The following is a 24,945-nucleotide window of genomic DNA, read 5'->3' on the forward strand; positions in this document are numbered from 1 at the left end:
CGGCCCGACTGCGGGCCACGCACCGGACACCTGCATGCACTGGGGCCGGGAGATTCTTCGCGTTGATGCGCTCGGCTGTTCTTAAACCTCTCCAGCCTGGGTCTCCTCTCGACTCTAAAGTAACCCGGGCCTGGCCAGCTCACGCCTCGGGGTCAACCTCTGGGTACCGGCCGCCCGAAGAGGCCACTCTTCACAGCCGCCTGAGTAGGAGACGCGCGCTCTCCTGCTTTACGGCAAGGGTGCGCGCGTTTGCGACAGCGTGACGCCGGGAAAGTTTTGGCGGGAAAAGCGCCGCATTTGGATTCCTGTGGTGGCGGGCAAAGGACGGCCTGGTGAGGAGAGGCAGCCGGTAGGGTTGGAAAGGAGTCTGGAAAAGGACTTCGGGGGTCTACATTCGTTGAGAGGGGCATGGCGAGAGAAAGTTATGGGTGACAAGCGAAGTGGATCAGAGATTCCCGCGGAGGGGCGGTTTCTGAGACTGGAGGAGTTTGGGACCAGGGGGACCCTGTCGTAGAGGGATTGGAGAGACTACCTCTCTGCCTGCTGGGGACCCCAAAGGTTTGGGCGCCAGCCGTCTCGAGTGCCAGCTAGCCCTTCCTTCCGCTTCTTGGGGCAGTTTGGCCCCGCCCCAGGCTCCTCCCGGCCTTCTGGATGGCGTGGGGGTGGGAATTGGAGCTGAGCAAGGGGGGAGGAGGGGCGGCAGGCGTCGTCGGGAAACCCTGTCCTCCTCTAGCCCGCAGCCCTTCACCTGTCTCACCCCTTCCCTTCCCCAGTCACCACCCCCCCCCCAAAGCATTTGTGCCCCCAGCCTCTCAGCACAGCCTCTGCATTTCCTCGGAGGCCTGAGGGCGGCAGTTGTAGCTTCGGTTCGCGTGGGAGTGGGGAGTGTGAATTACACCACAACATGCCAGAATTTAGCATACTTGCTGGTGCTTGAGAGCCTTGGGTAAAATACGGGTGAGGCGGAGGGGGAAACCAAACTGTTAGTTACGTTGAGGGATCGTGGCAGATGGTTGAAGCTTATCCTCAGCCCCATCTTTTCCGGGTCCTGCCTTTTACAGCCGTGATCCATCCTGGAGTCATGGCAGTGCCCTTTGTGGAAGACTGGGACTTGGTGCAAACCCTGGGAGAAGGTGCCTATGGAGAGTGAGTTTGAGTCCTTTTACCTTGCCTTCACGCTTGCTTTCGTTTTCTGTCTGTTGTCTTGTTTGAGTACAGATTTGTTGTTTTGGAGTTGTGTATTCTATTTTATTTTCATTTATTTATTTAGACAGGGAGCGAGCATGGTTGAGAGGCGGGGGGGGGCGGGGGGGGGGAGAGAGAGAGAGAGAGAGAGAGAGAAAATCTTACACAGGCTCCGTGCCCAGTGTGGACCCAAACTTGAGGCTCGATCTCACGACCCTGGGATCATGACCTGAGTGGAAATCAAGTCAGATGCTCAACCAACTGACCCACCTAGGCACACCAGGAGTTGTTTAGTATAATACAGTGGCATCTCAGAGAACAGATCTTTGCATTTGAAATCTAAGACCTTTGGGAACTAAAGCCGTGTGAAATTTTGTAAGGATCAATTTTTTTCTTCCTTTTTTAAAAAATTTTTTTCTGTAAAGAAGTGGAAGAGACCTGTGAAGTCAGGTTCTCCTCCCACATATTCCTTGCTGGGTTTTAAGCATAGTGGTTAAATGAGCAAATGAACAGACTCTGGAGTCAGATTACCTGGTTTCAGATTTTCACTCTGTTACATACTAACACATTGTTTTATGTTCTTAGGCAAGCTCCTTAATGTATCTCTGTTTCCTCAGGTCTACCATGACAATAATAGTACCTACCCCATAGGTGCTTAGAACAGTTAGCACAGGCATATATAGCATGAGGTTAATAAATATTAGGTAACGTTATTAAAATCAAATAAATAGAGCATGTGTATATGTGATGTGGCCTAGAATTACTGTTACTCCATTTTAGTTTACTTTATCAAGCATTTATTAAATAACCTTTGGATACACAACATAATGACTTCTGTAGAGCATTAGCCATCATACATCACATTTCAGAAAGGAGTACTCTCTGTTGAGAACATGGCAGAAACCATTTTCTTGGCTTTTACCGGGTGGAGAAAGTAACGAAGGTAAAATTGTTGGATAAGTCAGTATTTAATCTTTTGAAGTCTTAAATAGAATTCACATGTCTTCGTTTTCCTTTTTAGAGTTCAACTTGCTGTGAATAGAAGAACTGAAGAAGCAGTTGCAGTCAAGATTGTAGACATGAAACGTGCCATAGACTGTCCAGAAAATATTAAGAAGGAGATCTGTATCAATAAAATGTTAAATCATGAGAATGTAGTGAAATTCTATGGACACAGGAGAGAAGGCAATATCCAGTATCTATTTCTGGAGTACTGTAGTGGAGGAGAACTTTTTGACAGAATAGGTATGGAAATAAGATTTAAGATATCTATTCTACTAATTAAGTTTCTAAATTTGTTTTTTAATCTTGGATCTGCTATTTGGTCATTGTCCACTCAGAACTGCTTATGCAACAAGGAAATTACAGTAAGTTTTCTTGTTTTTGCAAGTTATGTTAATACATTAAAGTATATATAGATTCATCAAGGAGAACCTTTTTCCCAAATTGTGCATGTGATTTTGGTTAGGGTTGCTGTTTTGTAGAGTTTAAGAATGATAAACTAATCTCATGGTGAAGTATTGTTTTACCTATACAGTGATTTTTCTTTATAGACATTCCAGTTACAGAGCCAAAATAATAGCATGTTGTTATATTTGTTCTTTTTTGTTTAAGTGAAATAACTTGAGAACTTTTTAGAATTGCTTTACCTATATTTAGTAAATTCTGTACTTGCTACTTTCAGCATTCTATGTAGATTCAAAGGCTTGATGTTTCAGAACACTGAGAAGTACGTAAAAATATATTATGTGGATCTAAATTTATTGTCTACAGCTATTGTTTTCACAGTTAAAAACTGATTATTTAGAATCTCCAGTATGTATCTCAGGAGAGAGTTCAGTGTAAAAGAAATCAAGAGGTAAAGACAGATCAAAATATAAAAAGAAAACACAATAGAACATTTTTTAATAAAACTGTATTTCCTAAAGGAACTTTGCAGGCATTCATAGCTTTGTAGTATGAGGGATTAGATGAAGTTTCATTTTGTTGTTCAATATTTGGTGATATTAGTTTATGTTTGCCCAGGCTTATACTTTGGCAATTACATTTTAGCAATGAAGAAAACAATGTCAGAGCATTTAGAAGAAATTAGGGGAGAATTGGAAAGATACCAAATAAATCATGATTAGTGTAAGATAATCAGAGGCTTTCAAGGTATGGCTTGCATTCTTGATCTCGATAATAGTTTCTCTCTGTAGTTTTCCTGTGATGTTATTTTATTTTTGCCACATAACAGATGGGGAATGTGAGTTAATTAAGTACCATGTGAATTAACGGACACTAGAGTCTTAATTGCTAGCGTAAGATTCTGTTTGCCAGTATACCATCACAAATGTCTAAGCTTTGATTTAGGAGACTCTGTGGTTGCTGCCTGATTATGTTTACATGGCAGGCTAACTTTCATCATTAATTCTTATAGAGCCAGACATAGGCATGCCTGAACAAGATGCTCAAAGGTTCTTCCATCAACTCATGGCAGGGGTGGTAAGTACATTTGTTTCTTTTCCTTTTACATAAAATTAATATGAATGAAGTAAGTTACCAAAGTATGCCTCTCTCTGTTTCTCTTTTAGGTTTATCTACATGGTATTGGGATAACTCACAGGGATATTAAGCCAGAAAATCTCCTATTGGATGAAAGGGGTAGGTATAGCATTTTGTCACTGTTGCCTAAATTATTTTAATCCATACAAGGCAGAGTTGAAGCTTTTGCATTATTGAAAATTTAGGGCAAGAAATCTGAAAAGTGTAGGAAATTTGAGACAGTATATTTTACAAGCCCTTCCTGATATAGTTGTAGATGAAATAGAGAAATCTAATCTAGATGCAGGGTTAGCTCACTAAATGAATAACTGTATGAATAGTCTTAACTCTTCAGTGAATTAATAAAGGAAAGTTTATGTTGGAATACCCTGGACCATAGCCTTATCCTGTTTGTTCTAGTTAGTTAATTAGTTAATTTTTTTTTCAAGGTTTTATTTAAATTCCAGTTAGTTAACATAGTATAATATTAGTTTCAGGAGTAAAATTTAGTGATTCATCACTTACATATAACCCCCAGTGCTTATCATAACAAGTGCCTTCCTTAATACCCATCACCCATTTAACCCATCTCACAGCCCAACCTCCCCTCCAGCAATCCTCAGTTTGTTTTGTATGGTTAAGAGTCTGTTTTATGGTTTGCCTCTCTTCTTTTTTTCCTTATGTTTATCTGATTCATTTCTTAAAGTCCACATATGAGTGAAATCATATGGTATTTGTCTTTCTCTGATTGACTTATTTTGCTTAGCATAATACATTCTAGTTCCATTCATGTCATTGAAGATGGCAAGATTTCATTCTTTTTTATGGCCGAGTAATATTCCAGTGTATATGTATACCACAACTTTATTCATTCATCTGTTGATGAACACTTGGGCTGTTTCCATATCTTGGCTATTGTTGAAGATGCTGCTATAAACATCAGGGTGCATGTGTCCCTTTGAATCAGTGTTTTTGTATCCTTAGGGTAAATACCTAGTAGTGCAGTTGCTGGATCATAGGGTAGTTCTTTTTTGAACTTTTTGAGGAACCGCCATACTGTTTTCTAGAGTGGCTGCACTAGTTTACATTCCCACCCACAGTGTAAGAAGGTTTCTCTTTCTCTGCATCCTCGCCAACATCTGTTATTTCCTGTGTTGTTCATTTTAGCCATTCTGACAGGTGTGAGGTGATATCTCATTGTAGCTCTGATTTCTATTTCCCTGATGATGAGTGATGTTGAGTATCGTTTCATGTTTGTTAGCCATCTGTATGTCTTCTTTGGAAAAATGTCTGTTCATGTCTTCTGCCTATTTCTTAGCTGGATTATTTGATTTTTGAGTGTTGAGTTTTGTAAGCTTTTTTTTTTTTTTTTAATGTTTATGTATTTATTTTGAGAGAGAGCTTGAGTGATCAGGGGAAGGGCAGAAAGAGAGAGAGGGAGAGAATCCCAAGCAGGCCCTGCGCTTACAGTAGGGCTTGATCTCACAAACCATGAGATCATGACCTGAGCCAAAATCAAGAGTCAGATAGATGCTCAACCGACTGAGGCCCAAGTTTGAAAAGTTCTTTATAGATTTTGGATGTTATTAATAACCCTTTGTCAGATATGTCATTTGGAAATATCTTCTCCCATTCCAAAGGTTGTCTTAGTTTTGTTGATTTTTTTCTGTGCAGAAACAATTTATTTTCTGTGCAGAAGCTGTTTATCTTGATGAAGTCTCAGTAATTCATGTTTGCTTTTGTTTCCTTTGCCTCTGGTGATGTGTCTCATAAGAGGTTGTTATGACTGAAATCAAAGAGGTTGTTGCCTGTGTTCTCCTCTAGGATTTTGATGGTTTCCTGTCTCACATTTATGTCTTTGATCCATTTTGAATTTATTTTTGTATATGATGTAAGAAAGTAGTCCAGGTTCATTCTTCTACAGGTTGCTGTCCCGTTTTCCCAATATCATTTGTTGAAGAGACCATCTTTTTTCATTGGATGTTCTTTTCTGCTTTGTTGAAGATTAGTTGACCATATAGTTGTGGGTCTATTTCTGGGTTATCTGTTCTGTTCCATTGATCTATGTGTCTGTTTTCGTGCCAGTACCATCCAGTCTTAATGATTACAGCTTTGTAATATAACTTGAAGTCCAGAATTGTGATGTCTCCAGCTTTGCTTTTCTTTTTCAACATTGCTTTGGCTATTTGGGGTTGTTTGTGGTTTTAGGATTGTTTGCTGTAGCTCTGCAAAGAATATTTGTTCTTCCAATCCACGAGCATGGAATATTTTTCTGTTTCTTTGTGTCATCTTCAATTTATTTCATATGTGTTCTGTAGTTTTCAGCGTACAGATCTTTTATCTCTTTGGTTAGGTGTATTCTTATGGGTTTTGGTGCAATTGTAAATGGGATTGATTTCTTGATTCCTCTTTCTGTTGCTTCTTTATTGGTGTATAGAAATGCATTAGATTTCTGTACGTTGATTTTGTATCCTGCAACTTTACTGAATCTATGTGTCAGTTCTAACAATTTTTCAGTGGCATCATTTGGGTTTTCTACATAGAATATCATGTCATCTGCAAATAGTGAAAGTTTGACTTCTTCCTTGCTGATTTGGATGCCTATTATTTCTTTTTGTTGTCTGATTGCTGAAGCTAGGATTTCTTGTATTATGTTAAATAACAATGGTGATAGTAGACATCCTTGTCTTGTTCCTGATCTTAGGAAGAAAGCTCTCAGTTTTTCCCCACTGAGGATTATATTGGCTGTGGGTCTTTCATGTATGGTTTTTATGATGTTGAGGTATGTTCCCTCTATCCCTACTTCATTGAGGTTTTGTGTTTTTTTTTAAGTGTTTATTTTTGAGAACGAGAGACAGAGACAAAGAGCGAGTGCAAGTGGGGGAGGGGCAGAGGGAATGGGGCACAGAGGATCCAAAGTGGGCTCTGTGCTGACAGCAGAGAGCCTGATGCAGGGCTTGCACTCATGAACTCGGAGATCATGACCTGAGCCGAAGTCAGATGCTTAGCTGACTGAGCCACCCAGGCACCCCTCTTAAGGGTTTTCTTGTTTGTTTTTTTAGAGAGAGAACTCGAGTAGGGGAGAGAGGCAGAGGGAGGGAGAGAATCTTAAGCAGGCTCCATGCTCAGCATAAAACCCAACACGGGGCTTGATCCCACAACCCTGGGATCATGACCTGGGTCAAAATCAAGTCAGTTGCTCAGCCAACTGAGCCACCCAGGTGCCCCTATTGAGGGTTTTTATCAAGAATGGATGCTGTATGTTGTGAAATGCTTTTTCTGTCATCTACTAAGAGGATCATATGGTTCTTATCCTTTCTTTTATTAATATGGTATATCATGTTCATTGATTGCAAATATGGTATATCCTATTCATTGATTGGATGCTTGCTTTTAGTCCAAGAATAACTATGTACTATTGGATTCAATTTGCTAGTATTTTGTTGAGAATTTCTGCATCCATTTTCATCAGTGCAGAACCCAATGCAGACTCTAATTCATGAACCCTGAGATCATGACCTGAGCTGAAGTTGGACGCTTAACCAACTGAGCCACCCAGGAGCCCTTGTTTGTTCTTTTTAATCTGTGATTTGGATAGAGATGCAAGGAGTTTAGTTATATTTTATGGATGTCATGAAAACTGAGAGAGATGGATAGTGAAAGTGTTAGCTTATTAAGTCAGGATCAAAAAAGATGACAGAAATGTCTGTAGCATGAGACAGTGATTTTTGTCTGTTTTGTTTAATGGTTATTTAGTACATTAGAATAGTGCCTGGCCAATAGTAGGCTTTCAAAAATATTGAATGAATGGATACAGCAGGCCAGAGAAGTGGGTCAGGTTTAACTTTTCCAGGACAGAAAAATCTGAAGTTCAGGATTTGGATTTTGAAAAGTAACTAAGTTTAGTTGAATCACATTATCGTTGGTAGAAAAGCAGGTTAAAAAAGACTTTTACCAAGTAACATTTCATATTAGTCACCTGTGTGATGTAGTCAGTAGAAAACTAGGGTGATATTGAGAATGAGGAAGATAGCATTCCAACACTGCTTAAGTGAGGCCATACTGGAAATAATGGGTGTCCTGGGACACTACTGTAAAAGGTATGTAGATCACTGAAGTGCTTTTACAGGACAGTGATGAGACTGGTGGAAGGGGCACAAACTATGTAAAATAAGGAATAATTGAAGGAGCCCAGGAGAACGTTACTAGTGGTTAAATACAGTTTTTCTGAACACGTTGGTGAAAACTATACAGAAGCAGTGGATTAGTGCAAGCATGGACCCTGTTATTGGACCTATCCAAAAATTGAATAGGTTGCTTTGGAATGTAATAAGTTTATAACATGAGAGTCAAACACTAGATTATTAATTATCAGGGAATATTATAAAGAGAATTTAAACATTGCTTGGCTAGTTGGACCAAAGTATTTTTTTTTTTTTTCAACGTTTATTTATTTTTGGGACAGAGAGAGACAGAGCATGAATGGGGGAGGGGCAGAGAGAGAGGGAGACACAGAATCGGAAACAGGCTCCAGGCTCTGAGCCATCAGCCCAGAGCCCGACGCGGGGCTCGAACTCACGGACCGCGAGATCGTGACCTGGCTGAAGTCGGACGCTTAACCGACTGCGCCACCCAGGCGCCCCTGGACCAAAGTATTTTTAAGATCTTGTCCAACCCTGACATTTAGTATTGCTGGCAGTGTTGTTCACAAGTCACTGTACTTTCTTTTCAGCCTCCTAACATTTTCCTGAACTCTGTAATTGACCTTCATACAAGGAGATAAGCTAAGAAAAGCCAGTTTATTTAATAAGTAATGGAGATGTGAATATTTGGAATAGGAAAGCTTTGTTTCCAAACTAAAAATATTGGGTGTTTTTCTTTATAAAGATAAAAGTTAATCATGAAGTAAGATGAAAAACATAAAGAAAAAGGTAAAAAATCACCAGAAATCCATCAGTCAGTTATAACCACTGTTAAGTTTTGGTGAATATCTTTTTGATATCCTTTTATTAACCCACCTACCTAGCTACCTAAGATCCTCCTTTGGTTATTTAGCCTTTTGCAAGTAGCTTCTTAAGGCACATAGCAATTTGGTGTATGGGAAAAAGGAACAGAATCGTTGATTGATGAGTGCCAAGAAATGAGAGTACAGCTGGAGAATTCCTTTATTTATTTATTTATTTTTTTAATTTTATTTTTTATTTTTTAAATTTACATCCAAATGAGTTAATATATAGTGCAACAATGATTTCAGGAGTAGATTCCTTAGTGCCCCTTACCCATTTAGCCCATCTCCCCTCCCACAACCCCTCCAGTAACCCTCACTTTGTTCTCCATATTTATGAGTCTCTTCTGTTTTGTCATCCTCCCTGTTTTTATATTATTTTTGTTTCCCTTTCCTGATGTTCATCTGTTCACTGTCTTAAAGTCCTCATATGAGTGAAGTCATATGATATTTGTCTTTCTCTAATTTCACTTAGCATAATACCCTCCAGTTCCACCCACGTAATTGCAAATGGCAGGATTTCATTCTTTTTGATTGCTGAGTAATACTCCATTGTATGTATGTATATATATATATATATATATATATATATATATATATATATACCACATTTTCTTTATCCATTCATCCATCGATGGACATTTGGGCTCTTTCCATACTTTGGCTATTGTTGATAGTGCTGTTATAAACATGGGGGTGCATATGTCCCTTCAAAACAGCACACTTGTATCCTGTGGATAAATGCCTAGTAGTGCAATTGCTGGGTTGTAAGGTAGTTCTATTTTTAGTTTTTTGAGGAACCTCCATACTGTTTTCCAGACTGGCTGCACCAGCTTGCATTCCCACCAACAATGCAAAAGAGATCCTTTCTCTATGCATCCTCGCCAACATCTGTTGTTGCTTGAATTGTTAATGTTAGCCTTTCTGACAGGTGTAAGGTGGTATCTCATTGTGGTTTTGATTTGTATTTCCCTGATGATGAGTGATGTTGAGCATTTTTTTATGTGTCAGTTGGCCATTTGAATGTCGTCTTTGGAGGAGTGTATTCATGTCTTTTGCCCATGTCTTCACTGGATTATTTGTTTTTTGGGTGTTGAGTTTGATAAGTTCTTTATAGATTTTGGATACTAAACCTTTATCTGATATGTCATTTGCAAATATCTTCTCCCATTCTGTCGGTTGCCTTTTAGTTTTGCTGATTGTTTTCTTCGCTGTGCAGAAGCTTTTTATTTTGATGAGGTCCCAGTAGTTCATTTTTGTTTTTGTTTCCCTTGCTTAAGGAGACGTGTTGAGTAAGAAGTTGCTGCAGCCAAAATCAAAGAGGTTTTTTCCTGCTTTCTCCTCGAGGATTTTGATGGCTTCCTGTCTTACATTGAGGTCTTTCATCCATTTTGAGTTTATTTTTGTGACTGGTGTAAGAAAGTGGTCCAGGTTCATTCTTCTGCATGTCGCTGTCCAGTTTTCCCAGCACCACTTGCGGAAGAGACTGTCTTGATTCCATTGGATATTCTTTCCTGCTTTGTCAAAGATTAGGTGGCCATACGTTTGTGGGTCCATTTCTGGGTTCTCTATTCTGTTCCATTGATCTGAGTGTCTGTTCTTGTGCCAGTACCATACTGTCTTGATGATTACAGCTTTGTAGTATAGCTTGAAGTCTGGGATTGTGATGCCTCCTGCTTTGGTTTTCTTTTTCAAGATTGCTTTGGCTATTCGGGGTCTTTTCTGGTTCCATACAAATTTTAGGATTATTCCAGCTCTGTGAAGAATGCTGGTGTTATTTTGATAGGGATTGCATTGAATATGTAGATTGCTTTGGGTAGTATCAACATTTTAACAACATTTGTTCTTCCTATCCAGGAGCATGGAATCTTTTTCCATTTTTTTGTGTCTTCTTCAATTTCTTTCATAAGCCTTCTATAGTTTTCAGCATATAGATTTTTCACCTCTTTGGTTAGATTTATTCCTAGGTATTTTATGGTTTTTGGTGCAACTGTAAATGGGATTGATTCCTTGATTTCTCTTTCTGTTGCTTCATTGTTGGTGTATAGGAATGCACCCGATTTCTGTGTGTTGATTTTATATCCTGCAACTTTGCTGAATTCATGAATCAGTTCTAGCAGTTTTTTGGTGGAATCTTTTGGGTTTTCCTTATAGAGTATCATGTCATCTGCAAAGAGTGAAAGTTTGACCTCCTCCTGGCTGATTTGGATGCGTTTTATTTCTTTGTGTTGTCTGACTGCAGAGGCTAAGACTTCCAATACTATGTTGAATAACGGTGGCGAGAGTCGACATCCTGGTCTTGTTTGTGACCTTAGGGGGAAAGCTGTCAGTTTTTCCCCATTGGGTTGTTCATATATGGCTTTTATGATCTCGAGGTATGCTCCTTCTATCCCTACTTTCTTGAGGGTTTTTATCAAGAAAGGATGCTGTATTTTGTCAAATGCTTTCTCTGCATCTATTGAGAGGGTCCTATGGTTCTTGTCCTTTCTTTTATTTATGTGATGAATCACGTTAATTGTTTTTGCAGATATTGAACCAGCCCTGCATTCCAGGTATAAATCCCATTTGGGCGTGGTGAATAATTTTTTTAATGTATTGTTGGAGCCGGTTGGCTAATATCTTGTTGAGTATTTTTGCTTCCATGTACATCAGGGAAATTGGTCTGTAGTTCTCCTTTTTAGTGGGGTCTCTGTCTGGTTTTGGAATCAAGGTAATGCTGGCTTCATAGAAAGAGTTTGGAAGTTTTCCTTCCATTTCTATTTTTTGGAACAGCTTCAAGAGAATAAGTGTTAACTCTTCCTTAAATGTTTGGTAGAATTCCCCTGGAAAGCCATCTGGTCCTGGACTCTTGTTTTTTGGCAGATTTTAGATTACTAATTCAATTTCCTTACTGGTTATGGGTGTGTTCAAATTTTCTATTTCTTCCTGTTTCAGTATTGGTAGTGTATATGTTTCTAGGAATTTGTCTGTTTCTTCCAGATTGCCCATTTTATTGGCATATAATTGCTCATAATATTCTCTTATTATTGTTTTTATTTCTGCTGTGTTGGTTGTGATCTCTCCTCTTTCATTCTTGATTTTATTTATTTGGGTCCTTTCTTTTTTCTTTTTGATCAAACTGGCTAATGGTTAATCAATTTTGTTAATTCTTTCAAAGAACCAGCTTCTGGTTTCATTGATCTGTTCTACTGTTTTTTTGGTTTCGATAGCATTCATTTCTGCTATAATCTTTATTGTTTCCTGTCTTCTCCTGGTTTTGGGTTTTATTTGCTATTCTTTTTCCAGCTCCTTAAAGCATAAGGTTAGGTTGTGTATCTGAGATCTTTCTTCTTTCTTTAGGAAGGCCTGGATTGCTATATACTTTCCTCTTATGACCGCCTTTGCTGCATCCCAGAGGTTTTGGGTTGTGGTGTTACCATTTTCATCGACTTCCATGTACTGTTTATTTTCCTCTTTATCTTGGTTAGCCCATTCATTCTTTAGTAGGATGTTCTTTAGTCTCCAAGTATTTGTTACCTTTCCAGATTTTTCTTGTGGTTGATTTCGAGTTTCATAGCATTGTGGTCTGAAAATATGCAAGGTATGATCTCAATCTTTTTGTATTTACTTAGGGCTGATTTGTGTCCCAGTATATGGTCTATTCTGGAGAACGTTCCATGTGCACTGGAGAAGAATGTATATTCTGCTGCTTTAGGATAAAATGTTCTGAATATATCTGTTAAGTCCATCTGGTCCAGTGTGTCATTCAAAGCCATTGTTTCCTTGATTTTTTGATGAGATGATCTGTTCATTGCTGTGAATGGGGTGTTGAAGTCTCCTACTATTATGGTATTACTATCAATGAGTTTATGTTTGTGATTAATTGATTTATATATTTGGGTGCTTTCACATTTGGCGCATAAATGTTTACAATTGTTAGTTCTTCTTGGTGGATAGACCCCTTGATTGTGATATAATGCCCTTCTGCATCTCTTGATACAGTCTTTATTTTAAAGTCCAGATTGTTTGATATAAGTATGGTTACTCTGGCTTTCTTTTGTTGACCATTAGCGTGACAGATGGTTCTCCATCCCCTTATTTTCAATCTGAAGGTGTCTTTAGGTCTAAAGTGGGTCTCTTGTAAACAGCATATAGATGGATCTTCTTTTCTTATCCATTCTGTTACCCTATGTCTTTTGATTGGAGCATTGAGTCCATTGACGTTTAGAGTGAGTACTGAAAGATGAATTTATCGCCATGATGATGCTTGTAGAGTTGGAGTTTCTGGTGGTGTTCTCTGGTCCTTTCTAATCTTTGTTGCTTTCTTTTCTCCCCTCAGAGAGTCCCCCTTAAAATTTCTTGAAGGGCTGGTTTATTGGTCACAAACACCTTTAATTTTTGTTTGTCTGGGAAAATTTTTATCTCTCCTTCTATTTTGAATGACAGCCTTGCTAGATAAAGAATTCTTGGCTGCATATTTTTATCATTCAGCACACTGAATATATCCTGCCACTCCTTTCTGGCCTGCCAAGTTTCTGTGGATAGGTCTGCTGCAAACCTGATCTGTCTTTCTTTGTAGGTTAGGGACTTTTTTTCCCTTGCTGCTTTCACGATTCTCTCCTTGCCAGAGTATTTTGTGAATTTGACTATGATATGCCTTGTTGATGGTCGGTTTTTGTTGAATCTAATGGGGGTCCTCTGTGCTTCCTGGATTTTGATGTCTGTGTCTTTCCCCAGGTTAGGAAAGTTTTCCACTGTGATTTGCTCACATAACCCTTCTACCCCTATTTCTCTCTCTTCCTTCTCTGGGACCCCTATGATTCTGATGTTGTTCCTTTTTAATGAGTCACTGATTTCTCTAATTCTTAAATCGTGCTCTTTTACCTTAGTCTCCCTCTTTTTTTCTACTTCATTATTCTCTATAAGTTTGTCCTCTATATTGCTGATTCTCTGTTCTGCCTCATCCATCCTTGCCACAGCTGCATCCATCCGTGATTGCAGCTCAGTTGTAGCATTTTTAATTTCATTCTGGCTATTTTTACTTCTTTTATCTCTGCAGAAAGGGATTCTAATCTATTTTTGACTCCAGCTAGTATTCTTATTATGGTGATTCTAAATTCTGGTTCAGACATTTTGCTTATATCGGTGTTGGTTAAATCCCTGGCTGTCGTTTCTTTGTGCTCTTTCTTTTGGGGTGAATTCCTTCGTTTTGTCATTTTGAAGGCAGAAAATGAATTAATGAGGTAGAAAAATTGAAATTAAAAAATATTAAAATTAAAAAATTAAAAACACGCACAGGAACAAAAATTGAATAAATGATGCTAGATCCTAGGTGTGTTTTGGTTGGGTGTTGAAAGTGGTTTGACAGATTACAGAAAAAAAGGGGGGGGGAGAAAAGGAAATCGTTTGAAAATTTGAAAAGAATACACTGAAGTAGACTAAAATGAGATGAGGGGAGTAAAACAGAATTTGAAAAATATACACAAAAGTAAAGAATATAGTAGAAAAAAATTAAAGAAAAATATTTTTAATAAAAACTAAAAACAAAATGAAATTTTTCTTTCTGTATTCAAGAAAAAGAAACGAAAAAGAAAAAAGGAAAAAAAGGAAATCGTTTGAAAGTTTGAAAAAGTGAATACACTGTGGTAGACTAAAATAAAGTGATGGAAGTAAAATAGAATTTGAAATAATTTACATAAAAGTGAAAAATGAAGTAAAAAATTAAAAAAATATATTTTTGATAGAAATTGAAAGTAAAAATGAAGTTTTTCTCTTTCTGCATTCACGAAAAAGAGAAAAAGGAAATTGTTTGAAAATTTGAAAAGGTGAATACACTGAAGTAGATTAAAATAAAATGATGGAAGTAAAATAGAATTTGAAAAAATTTACACAAAAGTAAAAACTATAGTAATAAGAATTAAAAATATTTTTAATAAATTTGAAAATAAAAATGAATTTTGTCTCTTTCTGTATTCAAGAAAAAGAAAAGAAGTGTAAAAGAGAAAAAAAGAAAAAGAAAGAAAATTGAATAGATGAACCTGCTAACAGATTGAAGTAGGCCTGAAATTGCTTCGTTGTCCCCTAGAAGTCAGTCTATATAGCTCTTTATACTCCATAAACTAAGCCGGCTGTGAGACTTTTGTTCTTGAAGAGTGAAGTTGGCCCAGTTGGGCGGGGCTCAGTGTATCAGCTCCGATCTCTACTAGATGGCGCTGCTAGCCTACTGGGGTGGATTGTTGCGTGCTCCTAGGTGCGTATGCGCGGGATCGGTGAAAATGGCGCCGCCCAGCTACCCAGTCTGTTCTCCCAGATCAGCAATGGCACACCAGCACTCTGTCTTCAGCTTTTGTCCACTCCCCGCTTTTTTACTCTCTGTGACCAGGCCCCAGGCAGTACCTCTCTCCCAAGTTTTGTCACAGATGCTGGAGAATTCCTTTAACTTCCATTTATCATTCTATTTTCATTACTTTTTGAATGCTCATAGCCTTGATGGTATTACAGTCAATTCCTCCCCTTCTTCATTTACAAATTAAGTCCTTTTTTGAATAAATGTAGGTTTCTAGCTAAATAAAACACTCTGGGAAAGAAGAGTTGTGTGTCTACCTGTGACAAGCAGTATAGCATATTTTTAACAGCTTGAGATTTACAGTCATTTGAACCTAGGGTTAATCTAGGCCACCTCCTAGTAGGTGTATGGCCTTGGGTAAGTTGCTTGCCTTCTCTCTGCCCCACTTTCCTTCTTTATAAAATGGTGATAGTAAGAATCTATTTGGGTTGTAAGGATAAAGGAGACATATATATCTTTAGCCATATATGTATTAACATGTTAGATCATAAGATATATGCTTTTTTAACGTGCATGTGGACTTTATTTTTCAGCCTTTTCCATTGTATTTATAGTGTAAAAATCTTTACTTTTAATGAAAACTTAAAAAAAATTCAGGCATGGGGCCCATCTGGCTGGCTCAGTCAGTAGAGCATGTGACTTTTGATTGTAGAGTGATGAATTCAAGCCTCACATTGGGCATAGAGCTTACTTAAATAAATTCAAGCACATAAAAAATTATATAAAACATATAATGCATATTATAATAAAATAAAAATACGGCAACCACCTGTGTAACAACTTGTCTTAAAAAATTAAACATTATACATGTGTATACCACTCGAAGCAGTGGTGTTTATAATAGCAAAGAAACTGGAAACAACCTAAATATCTGTCAACAATAGAATAGATAAATTATGAAATGGATAATTTATAGGTACAAGTAATGACATGGATATAAGTTTCATAGAAGTATTTATACCAGTATGATTCTATTTATAGGAAGTTCAAAAATATGTAAAATAAAACATATTGTTTATTTGGGAATAAACAAATATGGGAAAAATTACAGAGGAAAAAAGCATATTAAAACCAAAATCAGAATGGTGGTTACTTATGAGAAGGTAGAGAAAGAAATAAATTGAGGGAAGTAATTACAGGGGATTTCAAATTTTTTTTTTTTTACATTTATTTATTTTTGATAGAGACAGAGCACAAGTGGGGGAGGGGCAGAGAGAGAAGGAGACACAGAATCGAAAGTAAGCTCCAGGCTCTGAGCTGTCAGCACAGAGCCCAATGCTGGGCTCGAATTCCCAAACCACGAGATCATGACCTGAGCCGAAGTTGGACGCTTAACCGACTGAGCCACCCAGGCACCCCAATTAATTACAGGGGATTTCAAAGGAGATATGAATGTTCTTAAATTGAGTATTGGGTAAATGGGATATGCTCACATCCTGCATATTCTGTAAACATTCTTTTGTTTCTATTCAATATTTAATAATCTTTTTTTAAAAAGATAATGTTACTGGGGCACCTCGGTGGCTCAGTCGTTTGAGCGTCTGACTTCAGCTCAGGTCATGATCTCGCCATCCGTGAGTTTGAGCCCCGCGTCGGGCTCTGTGCTGACAGCTCAGAGCCTGGAGCCTGTTTCAGATTCTGTGTCTCCCTCTTTCTGACCCTCCCCCGTTCATGCTCTGTCTCTCTCTGTCTCAAAAATAAATAAACGTTAAAAAAGAAAAATTTTTAAAAAATAAATTAAAAAAGATAATGTTACTAATATAGTCCAAGTCCTGTGTATGCCTTCTCAAATGTATTCCCTTTTCTTTTTCTCAGAGATAACCACACTCCTCAATTTAGAATTGATTATATGCAGTTCTCTAACCTGAGTGTTATGTTGCAGACATAAGGAAACAATAAAATCTGAGGAATGCTACAGTCATCCATTAGTATTTTCAGTGATTAGTAACATAGAAGTAACTTGGCACTCTAACTCTCAGTGGTTTGTCAAGATTGTGTCATGTATAGCTATTAAAAGGATAATTACAGTAGCTACCTCCCAATTCAAATACAGGTAAACATTATCAATGGATTATATATCATATTGTATGGATATATATATACCTGATTTTAAAGAATCAGTCCCCTATTTTAGGACATTTAAGTTGTTTCTAGCTTAGAAAATGGAACAGTGATGTCTGTTCTAAAGTTTTGCGCAGTCCCCGAATAAAACTTGGGTCATGTTATAATGGATATTTGCTATGGCCCTTGTCCTTTTTTTTCCACTCATACCCTATTCCGTGTCAGAACTATAGATACACCTTTTCTTTTTTTAAACAACTTACCTACATAGTTATCCTTCCATACATGTGTAACAAGATTTTACCATTTCTTTATTGGATATTTAAGCTATTTACAGATAATACTGCTAGGAATATCCTTGTGTTTGTGAATTTGGGGGATTATTTCTGTGTTTGTGTTCCTGGAAATGGGAATTGCTAGTTTAAAGTTCTTTTTTAATGTTTGTTTATTTTTGAGATTGAGAGACAGCACAAGAGGGGATGGGCAGTGAGAGGGAGACACAGAATCTGAAGCAGGCTCAAGGCTCCAAGCTGTCAGCACAGAGCCTGACATAGGGCTTGAACCCACTATGAACTGTGAGATCATGACCTCAGCCAAAGTGAGACACTCAACCGACTGAGCCACCGAGGTGCCCCGGGAATTGCTAGTTTAAAGAGTGAATATTTCAATTTTGACATCTTTTGATAGATTGCCCTCTAAAAAGGTTATACCATTTGACACCTTGATAATAGGGCTCTTCCCTCACTCCTAAGATTAGGTTAGATTCCCTTGCTATAAGATCTAGTAATATCCTATGTTTTCGTGACTTTCCCAACAGTTGTCTGTTGTTAATCTTCTTTAGTAATTCACTTACCTGCATTGGCTAGCATAGCATCAGTCAGTTGTGGTGGATATTCACTAAGCACAGGGTAAGTTGAAAGTTCTGCTTGTAGTTTGTGTGTGTTAAAGATGAAGTTAGAGGAAATTTGCCTTTCTGGTTTATTTTCTGTGCGTAGTTCCTCCTCCTTTTCTAAATTTAGCCACTTTGACACGAAATTTTAACTGTTTGTGGATCTTTAGTTTTGGTATGTCTTTACATATTTTCTTCCTGCTCTGTGGGTTTGTTTGCTGCTGAGAAAGTTGTACTTGGTTTGTTATTGATGTCTCCTTCCAGCCCTTTGTACAAGTTGATGAAGGACTTGGCTGTGCTTTCAGCCTAAGACTATAGTGCCCTTTTTACAGAAGGACAGCCCCTTTTGACTCCATTGTCTTTAACCTGGTCCAAACTGTTTTGTGTATTGATGATTTTTCTTTAGTTAGTAGAAGCTCTGAGGACTTTTTCTAGGTTTAGCTAGGTGAAAATGTCTTATTTCTTTTAAAATGTCTTTTTTGTCATTTTAAGGTAGAAAAGTTCTACAAACTTGAAGTAACAGAAGTGATTTTCCAGTAATACTTAATTCCTTTAAGTATATCTATTTACAAAACATCTTTATTAAGTGCCATTCATTTTTCCTTTGGTTTAGATAACCTCAAGATCTCTGACTTTGGCTTGGCAACAGTGTTTCGGCATAATAATCGTGAGCGTTTATTGAACAAGATGTGTGGCACTTTACCTTATGTTGCTCCAGAACTTCTAAAGAGAAAAGAATTTCATGCAGAACCAGTTGATGTTTGGTCCTGTGGAATAGTACTTACAGCAATGTTGGCTGGAGGTAAGAGCTTTTTAATCATGATGAAACTCCTGTCTATGGAAAGCCAGATTTGTTGTACCAAAATAAATAAAACAAACCAGGGGAATCCATATTTATATGATAGTATTTTGATAGTAAACTTATTTATAACTAAGTTGGAACTTTTAATGTCAAAGCTTTTTAAAAATCAGTTTTATGTAGAGCTACTAAATGAAATATCACAATAGCAACCTCTTTTAAAATTCATGTGAATAATTTTGGAAAGAGTAGGGCAGAAGTAGTTCATCTGTCTTTGAGGTGCCTCTAAAATTTCTATGAGTTAGGATTCTTAGTTTGAAAACCATATTGAATTAATTTGGAGGAAACATTTAATGGATTTGTATCACTGATTATTTTCCTTTAAAATCTTTACTATATAATGACATGAACACTCAGAAAACTGGGACTTGTTTCTTTTTTAGAATTGCCATGGGACCAGCCCAGTGACAGTTGTCAGGAATATTCTGATTGGAAAGAAAAAAAAACATACCTCAACCCTTGGAAAAAAATTGATTCTGCTCCTCTAGGTAACTGGGTTATGTTGATTGAAAGCACTGATTTCTTGGATAATGAAGACTAGTGCTATTTGAATTTTTTTCTTATAAATTTTTTCTTTTTAACTTTTAAATAATCACATAAATAGTCCGTGATCCTTGCAGATAGATTAGAAAATAACAATTTTTTAAAACCCTATAATCCCAGCACTGAGCACTCGTTAATAGTTTCTATTAATGTTTTGATATATAGTTCTACACTTTGTTGTAAAAATAAATAGCAAGTATACGTTTTTTGTATATGTATATAAGTGTGTGTGTTTTTACAAAAAATAAGATCATACTACACATGCTATTTTATAACCTGTTTTTTTTGTCTTAATGCTATAGTCAAGTACATTTTTCCATGACTATAGTTGTAGGTCTGTCTCATTATTTATAAGTGAAAGCTGTGATGGTATTTTGCTATGTGGATATGTCTTACTATATGCATCCAATTCACTGTTTCAAAGACTTATATTTAAAAAAAATTTTTACTTATGAAAGAGATCCAGTGATCATCCCTGTAATACACATACTGTAAATCATTTAATTAAAAAGCAAATCCAGAAATATCAAGGATGTACACAGGTTTTTTGTTCTTTTTTTTAAAATATTTATTTTGAGAGAGAGAGTGAACACATGTTTGTGAGAAGGGGCAGAGAGAGGGAGAGAGAGAATCCCAGCAGGGTTTGCACCATCAACATAGAGCCTGGTGTGAGGCTAACCATGAGATCATGACCTGAGCTGAAATCAAGAGTCAGTCGTTTAACTGACTAAGCCACTTTGGTGCCCCTAGGATGTATGCAGTTTTTAATTATTATGGTTTACTTTGCCAAATTACTTTTCAGAAAGTTTGTACCATTTTACCACAGTCTCATTGGTTTATATATTTTTAAAAATATTTGATTATTAGCTTTTTGCCTGTTTTTGTGGATGGTTTATTTTACTCACTTTTTGGCAGGGAGGTTTTCTTATTACTTTGAATTTTTTAAAACATTAATGTCATTAGATCTTTGCATTTGTTACAAATATTTTTCACAATTTGCCATGCATTTTTACTTTGTTTATGCTATTTTCATGTGCAGAAGTTTTATATTTTTATTTATTCAAATCTATTATTTTGTCCTTTGTGGTTTTCTGACTGTACTGTTATGTTTGGCAAGGTCCTCCCCACCCCTAACTTTAGAAGAAAATTCCTGTGTTTTCATATGTGTGTGTGTTTTTTTAATGTTTATTTTGAGAGAGAGTGCGAGTGGGGGAAGGGTAGAGAGAGAGAGGGAGACACAGAATCTGAAGCAGGCTTCAGGCTCTGAGCTGTCAGCACAGAGCCCACAGTGGGGCTGGAACTCAAAACCATGAGATCACTACCTGAGCCGAAACCAAAAGTTGGACATTTAACCAACTGAGCAACTCAGGCACCCCTTAGTTTATTTTTTATGTAGGTTCCATGCCCAGTGTGGGGCTTGAACTCATAATTCTGAGATCAGGAGTTGCATGCTTTACTGACTGAGCCAGCCAGGGGGACACCCCTCATTTGTGTTTTTATACCTTCAGTTTTTCACTTAAGTCTTTGGTCCATTAGAAAATAATTTTGGAGGAGGTTAGAGTGGGAGAGAACAAAAGCATAAGAGACTCTTAAAAACTGAGAACAAACTGAGGGTTGATGGGAGGTGGGAGGGAGGGGAGGGTGGGTGATGGGTATTGAGGAGGGCACCTTTTGGGATGAGCACTGGGTGTTGTATGGAAACCAATTTGACAATAAACTTCATATATTGAAAAAAAAATAATTTTGGGGGTGCCTAGGTGGCTCAGTCGGTTAAGCGGCAGACACTTGGTTTCAACTCAGGTCATGATCTCACGGTTCATGAGTTCAAACCCTGCATTGGGCTCTGCACTGACAGTGCAGAGTCTGCTTGGGATTCTCTCTCCCTCTCTCTCTGCCTCTTACCTGCTCATGTTGCCTCTGTGTCTCTCAAACAAAAAAACCTGAATAAAAAAAAGAAAATAATTTTGGTTTTTGGGAGATGTATGAGTTCTTTATCAAAATAATTAAGGTACTTTAGGATGACAGTTACTTATATTACTATCTCTTAAAAAGTTACTAGAAAGTAATTTTTCTTTATAAAACTGTGTGAATGAGGATGTAACTTGACATATTGGCACACTGGAGTTTGGTGTTGAAAATGGATGAGGATTTTTAAATCTTTTTGTTAATGTTGTCAAGTGGGGAGAAACATTTCCACCTGGTTCTTGCTTTACTTGTTTGCAGACAACTGAGCATCAGATCTGGGAATGGCGTTCTCAGATACAGACAGTAGCAAAGAGCAAATGCATGAAATTAAAGCAATAATTAAGTAGCTTTATTCTTTCTCCTCCCTGGAAATAATATTTGGATATAAGGAGATCAATAGAGAATATATTCCACAGTACAGGTTTCTAATTTGCATGTCTCTTTTGTAAATGTTGTCTTAATATTTTATTTTTAGCTTTGCTGCATAAAATCCTAGTTGAGAATCCATCAGTAAGGATTACCATTCCAGACATCAAAAAAGATAGATGGTACAACAAACCTCTCAAGAAAGGTAATATCCTTAAAATACAAGTATTTTTTTCTGTGAAAGAAAAGGCACTTGCATTCAGTATCACAAATCAACAATACAGGATACCTATGGTCTCTGTCCTTATGTAGGTTATAATGTGTAGTAGGAAAAACAGAAATACAAAAAATAATTTTAAGTTTGTTAATAAAGTGGAAAAGCAGAGTACTATAGCTAAGTGTTTGACCCAGTCTTAAGTGACTTAGAAGACTTGTCTTCCTGAGGAAATCACATTAAATCTAAGAACTGAAGATTAAAAGGGACCTAGCCAGATGAGTACTAGCAAGATGAGTGGCAGATTCTGAACAGAGAAAGCAACATTTAGAGAGTCTTAGAGTTTGGAAGGTGATACATTTGAGGAACTTGAAAGAAGGCCAGTATGGCATGGACCATGTCTGGCTTGTCATTTTAAGTCATTAGTTGTTAGCGTGATGTGTGGTACATTGTAGGCTCTCAGTAAATGTTTGTTGAGTAAATGAGTGAATAGAGAAGGGGGAGAGGGAGAGAGGTTTGAAATGAAGTAGATAGTGACCGAAGTGTGAAGGAGGACCTTGTAAACCATGTTGAGGATTTTGGGCTTTAACTTAAGGCCATTGAGGAAGCAAGGAAATGACACGATCGTATATTTGGTTTTAAAAGGTCCTTCTGCCTACTTTTTTTTTTTTTCTATTGTTTTTGAAATTTTTTATCCTAGATGTGAGAAGATGGTACCTTGGATTGGGTTAGTAGCAATGGATTTGGAAGGAAGAGGTAGATGCCAAAGAAACTTACAAACTAGAATTGATAGGACTGGTAATTGTTTATATGTAGAAAATGAAAGAGAATTAGGAATCCGGGATGACTCTTCTGGGGTGACAAACTCAGAAAATGGTGATGCCATTTACTGGGATATAACTTAGGAAAAACAGAATTGGGGAGAAATTTTATTTGGCTTTGGACATGTTGATTTTGAGAAATAAAACTGTCTAATAAGTGTGTGTGTGTGTGTGTGTGTGTGTGTGTGTGTGTGTGTAACTCAGGAGACAGGACCAGGCTTGAGATGTCAATATTTAGTTGTTTTCTGCAAATAGATGATAATTTAAACTGGTAGATGAAATTAAGTATATGAAATCTTAAGGAATGTCAACATTTAAGTGGTAAGTAGAGGCCAGGGACACAGAAAAGTAGCCAAAGAGATGGGAGGAACATCTGGAGAATATGAAAAAAGTGAGGCCAACAGAAGAAAATGTGTGATAGTAGCAAACACTGTTAAGTGAATTAATAACATGAAGCCTGAAAATTTGCCCAGTAGTTATTCATGATCATGGCAGGAACAGGTTTGGTGAAAGGCTAGGAGTAATTTTACTTGACAGTGCAATGATTATAGTCTAAAAGAGAGATAATGAGTATAGACAGCTCATTCAAGAAGTCTGGCTGTGAATGGGAGGAGAGAATGGCTAAAGATAAGTGAGGAGTTTTTAACTCTTCTCTGAATGTGTCTTTTCCCTTTTCCCTTTGTTTTAATTGAACTCAAGCTCTCTCCTGAGAACACAGCTTCCCCTCAAGTGGTGATGTTTTCTTTCCCACACACTCCTACCCTTGAATCTGGGAGTGGGGGAGGCATCCTTTTTGTCCTTCATTTCTACTTTCTCCCTTTTTCTCATATTTCTTCCCTCTTCATTTTGAATCTCATATTATCAGACTACTTCCTAATGTTCCCTCCTTGTGATAATCAGTTTCTGAACCCCCATTTAAAACTCCTGCCACATCGTCACTCTCTCTAACGTGACTCTTGTACATTTTGTCATGGCTCTTGGTGATTTAAATATTCATTTGGATGACCCTTCGAATATCCTGATTTCATATTTCCTTTACCTTCTCTCTAGTGATCTTCTCTTCAGACATCCTGCTTTGACTACTGGCATATTTTTTTTCTGGCTTCCTCCTCTAGTACCCTGACTTCAACAATCCTTTGACCCTACCTAGACTTGAAGTCCATTAATTCTACTTCCTTTTCACTATCTCTTACCTGTCCCCTCCCTAGGTCCTCAGTTCCATCGTCACTACTTTAAATCCCAAGGTCAGTCATTGTAATGACTTCTTTACTTTCAGCTTCAGCGTTCCTGCCCTATTCTCTCTTCATCATGCTTATTGGACAAAACCTAATCCAATTTTAATCCAGTTTTCTACCTGCTCTATACTTACACCTGCACAGCTGATTGCACCTGGACCAAAATACACAACAATGTTCACTTTAAATTCAGGATCACTGATCTCAAGTGAGCCCTTAATTCTGCCAGACAATTATAATGCATTTCCCTACTTCTTTCACAACCTCAGTCTTCTGAGTCACATTTGTATACCTTTTTTTTTGTTTTTCAACTTCTAGCACCTCCTTCCCCATCCTCACTCTCACTTCCTATTTCACTGGGAAATAGAAACAATCATAAGGCAACTTCCATAAGCTCCCATCACCATCTCCAGCCACCTAACCAGCTGCCTCTGTGCTCATATATTCTGCTTTCTCCTTTGTTGCTATGAATAAATTGTCTGCTCCAGATATATACTAGCTCTCTCTCTTATGCACTATGCCCATTTCTCTTTTGCCTACTCAGAGACAATTCTTTTGTCTTCCTCCTGCATCATTAATTTTTCCCTCTCTACTGCTTTCTCATCAGCATACCAGTATGCTGTTTCTTTCCTCTTACTGCCTGATGTATAGTAGGCTTAATAAAATAAAATATTTGAATGAATTAGTTAGTAAATAAAATGTTCAGCTAAATGTAAGTGTGTTTAAATGATTTTGGGACCGTTCCAGTTGAGAGGAGGAGGCTGAAGGTCAAGAGAGAAGGAATGAAGGAGCATCAAGACCCCCTGAGATAGGAGGGCATAGGCTCACGTACAAGTACAGAGATGAACATTTTATGGGAGCTTGGAAGAGGGAAGGATGGGTAGCAGTGCAAGTAAATTGACAGATTTAGTAGTGGCAAATTGAGGGAGTTTCTAATGACTTATTTTCTTTGTG

General features: G+C 37.6%; 1 protein-coding gene across 3 annotated transcripts in view; it reads left to right on the forward strand.

Moving 5' to 3' along the window:
* The first annotated feature begins 284 nt into the window (after positions 1 to 284).
* CHEK1 (checkpoint kinase 1) overlaps positions 285 to 24,945 on the forward strand; it is a 31,537-nt gene continuing 6,876 nt past the window's right edge. The window contains exons 1-8 of one of the 3 annotated variants that reach the window (XM_047071044.1): positions 285 to 332; positions 1,062 to 1,146; positions 2,207 to 2,430; positions 3,605 to 3,669; positions 3,759 to 3,828; positions 18,602 to 18,790; positions 19,231 to 19,335; positions 21,831 to 21,926. In XM_047071044.1, coding sequence (XP_046927000.1) covers positions 1,082 to 1,146; positions 2,207 to 2,430; positions 3,605 to 3,669; positions 3,759 to 3,828; positions 18,602 to 18,790; positions 19,231 to 19,335; positions 21,831 to 21,926 — 814 coding nt within the window. In that variant the 5' untranslated portion in view covers positions 285 to 332; positions 1,062 to 1,081. Of the gene's footprint in view, positions 350 to 848; positions 1,147 to 2,206; positions 2,431 to 3,604; positions 3,670 to 3,758; positions 3,829 to 18,601; positions 18,791 to 19,230; positions 19,336 to 21,830; positions 21,927 to 24,945 lie in introns of those variants that run through there. The other 2 variants (XM_047071043.1, XM_047071042.1) reach the window with 2 other exon arrangements.

The sequence above is a fragment of the Lynx rufus genome, unplaced genomic scaffold (genome assembly GCF_022079265.1).
Source record: "Lynx rufus isolate CCGP_SWC_20201006 ecotype Redwood Valley unplaced genomic scaffold, mLynRuf1.p SCAF_9, whole genome shotgun sequence".
Classification (NCBI taxonomy): domain Eukaryota; kingdom Metazoa; phylum Chordata; class Mammalia; order Carnivora; family Felidae; genus Lynx; species Lynx rufus.